The sequence below is a fragment of the Balearica regulorum genome, chromosome 2 (assembly GCF_011004875.1).
Source record: "Balearica regulorum gibbericeps isolate bBalReg1 chromosome 2, bBalReg1.pri, whole genome shotgun sequence".
NCBI classification, from domain to species: Eukaryota; Metazoa; Chordata; class Aves; order Gruiformes; family Gruidae; genus Balearica; species Balearica regulorum.
The window spans coordinates 98,148,472-98,161,758 of record NC_046185.1 but is presented as its reverse complement, the minus strand read 5'-3'; the positions used below and the strand labels follow the sequence as shown (position 1 = coordinate 98,161,758).

The 13,287-nt window shown below is 42.3% G+C and overlaps 1 protein-coding gene across 9 annotated transcripts in view; it reads right to left on the bottom strand.

Annotated features, from left to right (window-relative positions):
• The window catches only part of PHACTR1 (phosphatase and actin regulator 1), a 308,828-nt gene that overhangs the window by 124,518 nt on the left and 171,023 nt on the right, over positions 1-13,287 (bottom strand). For all 9 annotated transcript variants that reach the window (XR_012833947.1, XM_075745038.1, XM_075745034.1 and 6 more), the window contains one exon: positions 4,363-4,527. Coding sequence is in view for 8 of the 9 variants with exons in the window: in XM_075745038.1 (XP_075601153.1) it covers positions 4,363-4,527 (165 nt within the window). In the remaining variant the exon portion in view is untranslated. The remainder of the gene's footprint in view (positions 1-4,362; positions 4,528-13,287) is intronic.

Below are 13,287 nucleotides of genomic sequence, written 5' to 3'. Positions count from 1 at the left end.
TTCTTCTGACACCGGACTTTCTCTGCTTGTTGTACAGGGTGCCTATGTACCTAAACCAGACACTGCTGAATCCCTTGCCTCTCCTACTTACTACTGAACTTTCTCTGGACCCCTTAATTTCCCATCATCTCCTGCTTTCCTCTTCTCAGTCTAACCATTTTCTCCAGGTATAAACTATATGCTTCCTCCTTCCCTCTGCCTGAGCACTGCAACTCAGGGAGCAAGGGGAAGATGGATGCACCATTTCTTTAAAATGAAGGTCACCAAAAATGTGAAATGGCAAACCTATTCAGGCTCCTGCAAGTGGTTGAAATACTTTTCTTTCTGAAAAGCTGCAAGCAGTTGGCTCTTGATGAACACAGCGATAAAAAACTTCAATAATATTTCAAGTAAGGCCAGAATCTATCTCCTCTCAGGCTGCTTTATTTCAGAAGCATTTCCTTCTCCAAAACATTGCCAGGAAATGACATTTCACCAGCACGTGTATGGCAGCGTTATGAAACAGCAGCACACCCAGGAACTGTTTTCAAATTCACATCAAGGTGAGCAGAACAAGATCAAGGTATTAATGGCAAAGGTCTGGCTGAAAAGATAGTCAGCTTTCCCTCTCGCTATCTGCTCTGCTGATTCCCAGAGCACCCAGTGTGGCTTTAAAAACCTTGTGCATCCTGCTGGAGCCATCCCAGCTGCATCCAGCTGAGGAAATGTGGTCGGGCAAAGAAAATCCTCTGCTTCTTCCTGACTTCTTCTGCCGTAAATGAGACTGCTCCTTATCAGTTATAAGAAACTGTCCCATCAACTGATATAATCTTGCCATTTAGAAGTTTGCCTGTGCTCCCAAAGCTAGAGTTGTCAGCTTTATCATACTGCTCATTGCTGTGAGAGGCCCTCAGCCCTCCATGGTAATAAAAGTTTCCACAGTTTCTGTGCAAGATGAAATTTTAGGCGAGTTTAAAAAAAAAAACAACCACCACACTTTTGACTATAGCATGAATAACATTGTGGCTGAGTTTAATTTCTTTGTCTATCTCCCTGTGTATATAACTTCACTGTCAGGAACGTTTATATTGTACTGTGGGAGTCTCAGTGTCCATCAAAACTTTCATTAGGACCTTCTGTGCTAAAACGATTTGCAATCCTGACACTGAAAAATGAGCTGTGCTGGGGGCAGAGACTACACTTCCGTCCAGGGGGAGGACTGCAGTGAGAATTAACTCATTTCTCGCCCCGCTGTGGTACACTGGTGTCCCTCACCCAGTATAACCTCCCTTCCCGTTTGCTCTGACAGCAAGCCTGTCCACAGACGGAGCCCATCCGTCACTCATGGTGCGTGTCCCGAACAACCTCTTTAATACTCCACCTTCAAGGAGAAGGGATCGCTCAAATCAAACCCCAGATGAGGGCTCATCTGGCGCTTACCATCTGCAACAACACACCACCCCACAGCATGGTCTTTTTTTCTACTTGCTCTGTTCACTCTACAAAATACCTCATGATGCTGCTCACGGACAGACCAACTGCAAGGCAATAAGCATAACATGAAGGTCCTCCATCAATCAAATTATGGACTTTCTATCTCATCTTGTGCAATTATCAGGTGTCAGAAAATAACTTTTCCTACTACCTAAAAGGGTTTATTGCCTACTGACCACTGAACTAAAGCATTAATCTCTGAATAAATAATCAGAGCTTTTACTCTGATACAGATATGGATACGAAATGTTAGCACTTGGAAATCTCAAAAAAAGGCAACCTTTCACCCTTAAATATCAGCCTGACTCTCTTTTTCTTCCAGTCCTCTCCCAGAAAAAAACTCCCATTAATTTCAAAGGCAGTTTCAACAGATAAGGTCATGTGTTTTGACCCTTACCACTTTCGACATTTAAAATAATTGAATCTATTGTTGCAGCAAGTTAAGAGCCTAATAAAATACTTGTATTAGTATTTATTTTTTGATAATTACTGATGTTCTATGCAGGTGGGAAAGCTTGTTGCATGCCTGTAGGACACTAATGGGAAATATTTTTTCTTCCAGGCGTCACATTTATCAGTGCACTAGAAGAAAACAAGCCTGTATTAGGAAGTTTCATGCTGGCTCTCATTATGCCATCTCATAAGCTTGTCCTTTGATTTATTATAAAAATTAAATATATTTTCTCAGTGAGATCAGAGGTATTAGACAAGAGGTCATGAAAATGTTGGCAGAAAAATGTTAGTTTTCCGGTGCGAAATCTTTTGCATTACACATGCGAGGTTCAACCAACACTGCTGAATTGCATGGCAGGGACTGGTAGGGTCCTGGTGGATTCCCATTCCCCAGCATTGGGGATGATGGAAACTGTGGGGTCCCCAAGCTCTGGTACAGTCCAGAAGTAAATCTCTCCCAGTGCCTCCTGCAGGGTGCTCAGCAAATTTGATATCCTTGTGAATTTTGCTGCAGTTAGTAGCAGGGGAGCTGATGAGAATACCAATTTGGCAGAGCAGCTGCAGGATACTGTTAGCTTACTAGAAATGAAATTTAAAAAAAAAAAATAAAAAAAATTTTGGATTCAGCTGAGATCAAACCCAGTACTGCATTGACAAACATTCCCCACAACCTGGAAACTCAGCTTTTAAATTAGTTCTTCAGACTCTGAAGTCCCTCTTAGCAGGGGAGGAGATCTGCTGGCATGTCTTGTAAAGCTTCCTTCTCCTCTGAGAAAAGGAAATACATGGTTTTGCTCTGGTTTTAATCACTGCGTACTTTCCAAATGTTTTGGTAAATGGGGCAAATCTATATAACACTTCTTGTAATGCCCAGAGCAGACTATGCAGGCGGATTCAAGCCAGCTTCAAACTAATCAGTCTAACCACAGCAGTATGCAGCTCAGCCCCAGCTCCCAGAGCTGGATAAACAATACAAATAAATAGTAGTCAGGCTTTTGCAACCCATGGTACGTCCTGAACTGCTGTGGTTATCCTCCTAGTTGTGACCAACTAACCCAGCATGCTGGAACTAGCTTCAAAGTAGTTGTCACCACAGCATCCATGTATTCCTAAATGCTATACAGTTTTCGTGGAATTCCTGTTAGACTGCACTATGGTTACGACTGATACAGAACGTGAAAGACAAGCCTTTTGTTTTGCATAAACATGTCATTTTTGGTGACAATAGCTTCTCAGCTGTCAAGTCAAAAAAATACGATCATCACTCAGAGTAATACAGCCATCTATTCCAGTTCATTACTCTTCGCCTGACAAATCAGAGAGCAGCTTAAACACCACCCAGTAAAGAGCATCTTCAGGTACAAACCCTGAAAACTCTCATTCTGTGTTTAATCTCATGCAAGAATTCGCACTTAGCTAAATGAGACTTCTCGTGCAAATATGGGCCATTTTCAGGAGTACAGGCTTCAGCGTGCCAGAAGGTACAGTCAAGTCCTGCCTGAATGCTTCCACTGTGCAATAAACAGGTCAGAGAGCAACTGGGCTGTAACTCAAGCCTCTTCTGGCACTTAAGGGAGCAATATCCTCACTGCTTGCTTTCTAGTTCTAGTGAGAACAATAAGAAATCAGAAAAGAAATTCAAATTTTCTCACAGATAATCCAGGCTCAAGACTTGCAAAACCACACGTAGTAATTATTAGTCATCATAGAAGAATAAAGAAAAGAAACCTTCTAAACAGAAGCTAGAAAACAAACACACCAGGTACAATCTTCCCCCATGTGCATCAGTGCCAGGATCTGGGATTCTTGCTCAGACCAGTTTACAATTTACAAAACACATTTTTGCAGTTTTCCATACTTATTTTTTAATTAAAAAGAGTCTTAAACCAGGAATGTTAGAAAGTGATGGCAGAAGAAGGGTGTGGCAGGATGAGAGATTTGTTTTTCTCAGAAAACATGTGACACATCTTTCCCACCCAATGGATCTAATAGTTTATGGTTATGCAAGTTGCTCAACACAATGTCAACTCCTTTGTCATGTATTTTTCTTGCTCCTCTATTAGCACTTACATGAGCTTGAATGTGGCTAAATCCTCCACTAGCATTGTCTTTTCATACTGCCATTTCCTTTACCCATAATCTGCTAAATCAATGTAACAAGATTTCTTCTGGGTTACCCTCTAGCTCCAGTAGCAGAACCTGAATATGCAGCTTTGGCGAGCTGCTGCTTTAATCGTAGTGTACCCAACATGTTTGGGTGGGTTTTTTAAAGAAAAAGCTGGTAACAAACTTAAAGATCTTTTAGAATCTGAGAAATCTCTCCCATCCATGCTTCAACAACCTTAAAAACATATAAATTGGGGCCGCATTACAAATTTTTAGCCTTGTTGAGCAAACAGTTTCAGATTAACAAATCAACCCGACGGCAACTATTACCTGCAGAAGTGTGCTTAAATTTTTCACTCTTCTTCTTCCTCCATTTCCATGGCTTAAAAAGCCTTCCGAGAGTGGCAAATTTGCTTCGTCTTCTGATTGGAGGCGTGTGAGTCCCAGGTACTAGAGAATCTGAACGCATCGCAGCCAGTCTTTCCACTTCCTCAGCTGTAGTTTCAGCAAGAAAAGGAGAAAAAAAAAAGGGGGAGGGGGAGTGAAATAAATGTTTTAATAAATTATCAGAGAACTACACAGATGGTCAAAATTTTCTATGGTTGCAGAAAAGAGAAAAAAAAGCAAAAAAATGTAGTCTTCATTATTTTAGCATTATTTTCTCTTCTTTCAGTGGAATCCACGGTCTGCTGTAAAGATCAGCATTAACAATCAGGTTCGACAGGATTGGTCGAATATCCATTCGATATGGATTATTACAATAGCAAAGTTATAATCTTTAACAGATCGTTCTGCATCACTCTAGACAGCTGGCAGTCCATCCGTCAGCCATTCCTGAGGAAGCATGACAGAGACTGGAAAAGAGAAAGCTCCAAAAAAATGCTGCAATACTGCTTAAAAGAAATATTGCAAGTCTTTTTTGCAATGGAAAGAGAAATTTCCATGAACTAGTCTTTATCAGGAGCAAGGACCCTGAGAAATAATGACCTTCTGGCATCATTACCGTGTCCATTAAAACTGCCTGGGTTACAAAAGGGGCTGCATTAGGAATTTCCTAGTGACAGAAAGGGTGCTAAAAAATTCTGAAGGTTCCTTCCAGTCCCACTTTTCTGCCCACTCATTCCCCTCCTATTCTCATACTTGTCTTTTAACACAGGGACTTGGAGAATTTTAATAGAGTCCACACTTAGGGCTGAATTCCCTAGAGGGCGTTACACATTTTCACTGAGCTTCTGTTGTTAAAAAATTCAGCTTTCTGCAACCTTTACGCTATAATACATCATGATAGTCTCAATACTTAAAAAAAACTCCTAAGAATTTAAATTACCCTTCCTCCCCGATGAGAGCAAGAGAAGTCTGGGGGTGGTGCATTTACATTGCATAGTCCACCCCCCCACGCCACCCCCATTTGCAGGGAAAATGTGTGCTGATAGTTTTGAGAAATAACATCCCTGTGATCAGAGGCACTGAGAAAGGTGAGCCAGGAGCAGAAAGGAAATCACCGGCAGTGGGAAGGTACCAGTAGCCCAGAAGAGAGGGGCTCTCCATGTCACGGCTGCCAGGGCTGCAATAAGCACTGCCAGCCCTGGGCTGAAGCGTGCATTCTCTCTCCCTAAAAAAAGCAAAATCTGCACAATTCAGGCAGCATACAGGAGGGGTTTTGGGGTTTTGTTTTTGGTTTGTTGTTTGGGGTTTTTTTAAGTTGTTGGTTTTTTAAGGGATACAATTTCCCAGACTTGTGTTGTAATGTGACACTGCCAGTAAAACCAATTTGAGTGGTTTGCACACACAGAGTCTGGATTCACAAAGACAGGACACAGATCGTCACCTCTCCCGCTCTGAAGACAGCAGCCCAGGGTTTCTATTTCACCTGTATTAAGTATTAACCTCGGCCGCAAGCACAGGCTTGGGAACCTCAGCAAGAACATCGCTCTGAAGGGATGAGCACACCTACTCCACACTGACAGGATCACCAGAGATTTTGGCTGGCAAATTCTTATGTGTCTCAATGGAAATTTTTCTGAGGCTCTAAGTGTTTCCAAATTTAGGTGGGTTTTCATGGGAACAGCCAGAGATACATCTCTAACACAAAGGAAGTTCCATTATTAGAACCCCAAACTGAAATGCTATTTGAGCCCCACAGATTTTTGCAAGAAGGTTGGTTATTTTGTTATTGCTGGTTTTTGTTTGTTTGTTTGTTAATATTGGCAACACAATCCTTTTTCCTGTAAAACATCACTGCCAGATACAGCTGCCTGTAACATTCCAGAGGAAAAAAAAGCTAGCCAGCAAGATACAGAGAGCCCAACTCTTCCAGTGGAAATGGTTAGAAACAACTATTCTTTGGGATAATGTAGAGACAGATATTTCTGAGAGCTTCTTTCCATTTAAAGCAGAGGAAAAAAAAGGTAGTCTGGCCAAAGCATTTCATTCTGTTCCAGCTCTTTGTGCCTGACCGCCTACAGAAATACCTTCTTATTGAGAGAACCCGGCTCTGTCCTGTACAGGGGCTGGGACATGTTGCATCAAGGCTGGAAACTGCCTGGTTATGCTGAACAAACCGTGAGGGTAAAAAGAAGAGGAAATCAGAAATTTCCTTACACTTTCTGATTTCACTGGAACCCGCTGAGCTTTGAAGACCAGTATGGGTCCAGACCACCCCACTCTACATGCAGGTCCAGAGACACCATGCCTTTTCCCCCTCCTCCATTTTTAGGGTGTGTCTAGTTAAAGCATGTAAGATCCCACTGTGTTCCACTGCTGTGAGTTTTTAGAGATGCTGCTAAAAGTAATTGGTTGGTATTGTCCTTGTTACCTTACTTGGGTGTAGGAGCACTGAGAAAACTGGGAATGACACGCTACTGCTCCTGAATTAGGCTTCCTGCTGCATAAACCCACAGCTGAAATATAATGAAACTCCTCTTGCTGCTCAACCTCTCTCTTTTTTCCCCATCACTGAGCCACCATTTCTGTTACCCAGGTGCCTTAGTTACTAAATCTCAGAGTTACAACAATTCTTCTTTGAGAGCTGGTCCTAACTGGCACTGCTGAGGCCATTCCCCGGAGAACCACCATCCCTTAAAAATCCTCTCCTTTTGTAACGCACACCCCCTCCCTTCCACACCAGCTGTGCTCTCACTGCCCCAGGAAGCTTTTCCCACTCTGGGTAAACAAGTATGGATTCACACTCAGGCAAAACTAACAGTGGAGTCAAAAGGAATTTACCCAAAGTGTGGGTTCACTAAAAGCCAAACACGGCGTCAAAACCATTTCCATATTTTGACTGCTTTTGCCTGAATTTCAGTATTGCCTCTCACACGGATCTGTGCTCCAGCAGTCCTGCTGTGCTCTCCATGAGCCATGAACGCGGCCCTTCTCCTTCATCCTCTCCAAACACACACGGCTCTGAGCTAATGCAAGTAACAGCTCTTTTTCCCCTCTTGCTGCTATTTCTCAGAAGGACTACCTCATTTTTTTTCATGAAAAATACTCTCAAGAGCACTGCTAATTCAAAGCATAATAATCACTGGCTAGGAACGAACCCTATTAGCATAAAGCCATGACAGTTTTAATACAGCAAGAATAAAAGCAGACCACGATGCGAGAAGTAAACGCCAGATTTCTGCACTCTTTTTTGCTGCTGCATCTTTTGCTCGAGTTGGCCGGGTTTCTCTGCCTTTTTGGCTCCTAATGACTATTGACTGGCTGTGGGCTGCGACACCCACTGCTGACAGCAGGCTCCGTAGGCTGGTTTCACACCCTTGCTGTTCCCAAAAAAAGGTGGTACTTGCACGAATGGAAACCAACCCAGGCCTTGCACTTTTTTTTTTTTTTTTTTGCCTTCCAAGAGGAAAGCAGTCCCAGTGGTCCCAGCTCAATCAGTTTGCTGAACTGGGAGAGGGAACTGCCACATGCATTAGTGCCTGTAGCACTGAGGTCTCATCTTGAGGCTGGTGCCACAAATGTGATGTTTATGGGTCATGGTTGCTGCTGATAGACAGTGCTTTTGGGAACTTGTTCTGATTTTTTTCCAGGATCTGAGAGATCTTGCCAAGACAGGGAGATACAATGGGAACTACACTTATGGCAAGAGAGTGATGCACTCCCCTCCGACTTTCTTCTGTCCGAGCTGTCATCCTGGGATGGCAACGGGAAAACTAAACCTGAAAGATTTTCACAGGCTGGTTGGCTGTGAGACAGCTCTCAAGTTTTTACTGTAGTCCTTAAGACATTTGAAGTTCATATAGACTGAAGGGCTTAAGGAAGACTTGCGGTTTTAATAAGAAAAAGCCCCACAAATCAAAATATTTTGCATCCAAGTGATGTAAAAGAAATTTTACATACAGGATTGAAATATGCTACAAAGACTTAAAACACTAGAAGGTCTGGAAGCTGATTGCTTCTCTTACCCCCTCCACCACCCCTCTTTTTTGTTTTTTTTTTCCATTTTGAAGCTAACCCTGGATTTGAGGATTTTTTTTTGGTTAAAGTCAGTTTGAGGTTTGTGGGCTGTAATGTACTGCATGGACACCAGACATGGACAAAACCAGCAAGTTGAGGAAAAGCAATTAAAAAAATAGTTCTTCAAAACAGTCAATTTACCAGTCCAAGAAAACAGAGGCCAGGCCATCTCAGACCTGTTCTGTATGTTCTTATTAGTTTCCTGCATCTTTCAGCAGGGTGTGGATTTCCAGAAGGTCCAGTAAGAGACAACATAGGGGTCACCAACTTTTTGGATTTGAGAATTGTAGCAGGCAGACCAAAGGCCCTCCCAAAGACAGTATTACTAAGTTTTCCTGGAGAACGACAACCAGTTCTGTCATTCCCAGGTCAGTCTGGCAATCATAGCATCTAGTAATGCTGCTGACATATAATATACACAACTGCCATTTTAGAGAAAAAAAACAACACTCTTACTGCATTTAGGTACACAGAGCAATTTCATAGCTGAAGCCCACCCATCCCACCCATGATCTTTAATACTACCTTCCTCACCGGTAACCACACTAGGTTTTCTCTCAGACCATTTCTTAACACTTGTCGCTCATAATCAGACACATGATTATCTTAACAGGCAGTTTACATCACAAAGTTAGATTTTAAGCCTTCCTAGGAAACACCAATGGCTACATTGCGCTTTCTGTTACATTTGTGCAAATCTGCAGTAACAGGCTGAAAATCATCTTGGCCCTAAAGATGCAATCGACTAAACGTGGCATTTTATCTAATGACAATAACTTTGTATAAATAAAAAAAATTAACAACATAACACTCTTTAGTCCCAATCCACATCCAATCAGTCTTTATTCTGCAGATTAGTTTCCAACAAACTCCTGTTGCAAGGTTTCTTTTGCACTCTGCACCCTGAATATCCTTCGCTTCAGACTGCACAGACCTTATTCTAGCAGCTTGGTTCAATACAAGACATAGACACATCGTCTGTCTTTTTGAAATGACAGGAAACCTGAAGAACTACTCTAATTGCCAAGCACTTACGTCTTCTCTTTACCTGAATGGGAATACTTTCAATTAAAAAAGCACCTTATTTTTCTTTCAGGAAAATGGTTCATTTTCTGTTCTTCTATTATCATCTGTTCTGTTATTTCCCTTTAATTTCCCTTTGCACCTGGAATTAATTTTCATCGCCCCTCCCTTTACTATTTGAATTGCCCATTTAAACTTTTCCTAACTTCTCAAAGGTTTGTTTTCCAATGAAAGACAAGGCATGGCATGCAGCAGTCTAAACGCAGTCTTGCCAAACGGGGATGATTACCTCTTCGGTTGACAACAGCTCCCACTGGATGTATGCATTTGCGATGGCACTGACTGGGTTGGCGTAGTGGGTTTATGAGCCATGAAGAGGCTGTCGGTAGCTTTCCTCTGCATGCTAAGCAGCACTCACATTTTCCAAACCCCTGGCAATTATTCCTGCTCCCCAGGTGTGTAGCACTTCGCATTGTATCCGTAAACCGAATCTCTCACCCTTCACACTTGCCCGTTTCAGCACGGGTATCAGACCGTGGTTATGGCTCTGCTCTCTGCTGGGATCTCTCTTTCTCAATGTATTTATTTCTCTTGTCGGAACAGAAGTGCAAAGAATAGCTTTGGAAGTCCAATCCCTTTAGGACCCTGCTTTCAACTTCCCACATTTTGACGTAAAACGTTAATTATTCATACTGATTGCAATCTGAAAGCCATTTTTTTAACCTCTGCAAACTATACTGCACTACATGCATCACTCTCAACATGTCTTTATTGACATGAAATATCTCAAAACACCAAGTATTTTCTTTATTTTAAGATAGTACACAAGATTTTTACTTGCAACAAAAGCACTATATCAGGTTATGGCATCAATAGCTACATAATCTCTTCCTATGAACACTGCAATTACAGAAAATAAAGATTGTTAGACTTCACTGAGATCAGCTATGTTGTTTATCCCTTATTGCTCTTACTCCTCACTGGATTTTTCATCTCTTAAGTGTTTATCACGTGTAGATTTGGGGCTAAATCCAATAAACAGTACTGCAGCACCTCAGTTTTGGGTGCCCGGACACTGGAGCAGAATCCACAGGTCTGTCCTGGATGTGACACACACTCTGTGGAGACTCAGCAGCTCCAAAACAGGACTCGGAGCAGCCACTACAAGTGGAGTACAAACACAAGCTAACCAAGAGAGAAACGGGGCCAGCAGAAGCAAACCAGAGATCCTACCTTTCCTGGTGCTACAGGAAGGCAATTCCAATTCATACCAGGAATTGCTCTGGTAAGAAACTTCAGCTTGAAAGGAAGGGAAATTTTACCCTTCCTAAATGGCGAGGAGGGAGGAGATGCACACTGTGCTTTTAAGCAGAGGAAGTAGGATGAGATGCAAGGACTTCTCTGCTAGATCAGCTAGAGCATTTGCTTCGGACACAGTGTTGCTTTCATCCTCTTCTTGAGAAACTTCAAGCCCATATTTCCCATTTTCCTTGGGAACATTACTGCACTTCATACTATGATGGATGGGAGAGCAGTCGCCATCTCTCCTACAAAAACTGTTATTATAAAGAAGAATTGAAGACGTAGTAGGTCATTAAAAAAAGCATGAGTGGAAGCATGGCTCCTGATAGTTAGGGCACTTATCTGTCAGCATTAAGACCCTTTTCAAAGGCCACGCCTGGGCTTTACCCTGGATTAAATAACCCAAACCTCCTTCCGCTTCACTCATGGATAGAAAGAAATGGCTAGTCACAGCTGTGATTTGTTGAGAGCCTGATCCTGTCCAGTTGTGCATGAAGGAGAACAAAGGGGAGTGAAGGTACTGGCTCTCATGGTCCCTTTCTTTCAATTCAGGCAAGGGATCTTCTATCTGAGGAGAGAGGTGAGGTGCTGCCTCCTAGATCCTCTCCTCAGAAAGTAGGAGAGGATAAATGGGTAAATGGATCCCCATTACCAGAGCTGGCCAGGCACCCAGCAAGAGGGAGACGTGTTTCAGCCTGTGAAGGACTGCCATAGAGATTTTTCTCCTATTCTGGGGTACACAGCAGCTACAAGCAGAATTTCCCATCTAGGGCATAGCCTCCAAGGCATCCTCCTCTTACTGTCATCACACTGCTGTACTAAAAACTCATCTACTGAACAAACCTGGCCCTTTCTAAGTAACCATGACAGAAACAGGTTCTTGGAAAGCCCCAGCCCATTGTGTGCGACCTGGAGCAGAGCAGCCTCTAAGCGTAAAGACGTTGGGAGCTGGATGAACCCACATTCAATCCATTCAGCTTCTGAGACTGAAAACAAACTGTCGATAAGATGGAATTGACCTGCCTACTCACAGCTACCTGTGTCCCTAGCAGGCAGCATTACAAAAATACAACTCTTTAAATCTCCCTAAAAGGTATTTTGCAGAGCCTACAAGAGGAGATTAAATCTCACACCACCAAAAAATTCAGAGGAGAAAGCTGAGCAACGAGTTATACCCAGAGGACCCCTTGCAATTCAAGGCTCTAACATTAGGTCCAACAAACAAAATGCTACCAGGCAAAACAGTTGCAGGGGTGTTTGTGACCATCGCCTTACAAGTGGGCACCAACCGCTGGTAACACCAGTTAACACCCCCAATACATGTGGATAGGACTAAGCACCATGGCTCAGGGGTCCTGGCTGTATCAGTGCAGATGCTTGGGTTGTTAAGCAAGCCAAAATGTCTTTGAGTCATATGCAAACTCATCAAGTCATACATTAAGGCTTATCCATCACAGCTCAAGTTCTTCCTGAAAGCCAAAGCTATGGATGACAGAGAAGCTGTCTTCCTCCAGGAGAGTCTTTAACCCATTCAACAGGAAAAAACAGAACTGAAGCCCATGTACCTTCAACTCCTAAATTTAACCTGATGAAGAAATAGCTTCTAACGCTTTTTTCCTATGTTTTGTTTCAGTGAAGGACTTGCTACCAATTAAAAGTGTCTTCTTGAAGGACATGGTAATGATTACATTTTCATGACTGGATTTATCTCTCATACCAGCCTGAATTGCAAATTCTACTCAGCCGCAAAATATAGAAGTAACCCAAGAAAAGGATCTGGTCCATGGAAGCCCATGGGCTTGTTGCTCACATTTTGATAGGCCTCTGCTACTGGGTGACAATTTTCCTAACTGCCATATGGACAGAGGCAGACACAGTCGGTCACACTGAAGAGCACCTTGCTCTGCCAGCCCCTCACTGGGAATCGGGGAAGCTATCCCCAAGTAAAGGATTCAGCCTTTCTAAAACCAGACCATTAGTGCTAAAGGCTGGCTGTTTATTTGGAGAAAGCCCAGAAAAAATATTTTAAATGCTTCTAATTTCTTAGGGGACTTTTGATGGAGTGAGCAATTTCTGATCTTTATCTTTTGAAGTTCTCACAAGTAGGAATATCCAGTATTTTTACTTTATTTTACTAAAAACGTGCACTTTATAAGGCATATCTTTAGACTTTTCCGAAACCCAAGAGGGGCATGTCCTCTTATTAAAAATAATCCCATTCATGAAATGGCATTACAAACATTAAATTTTCTAAACACAATGGTACCATCTCACCACTATCATGATAAAGATAAAAAATTAAGTTTTTAATTACTTTAATGGCCAAGAGAAAAGGAACAAAGTACCTCATTTAAGAGCTAGAAAGTGCAAACCATTGCCTTGTAAACGCTATATTGCTTCTCTTGGGAAAAAGAAACTTCTATTTCTGTTCTTTAAAGAAGCTGATAGGAAGTTGGCCAAGAGGAAAAG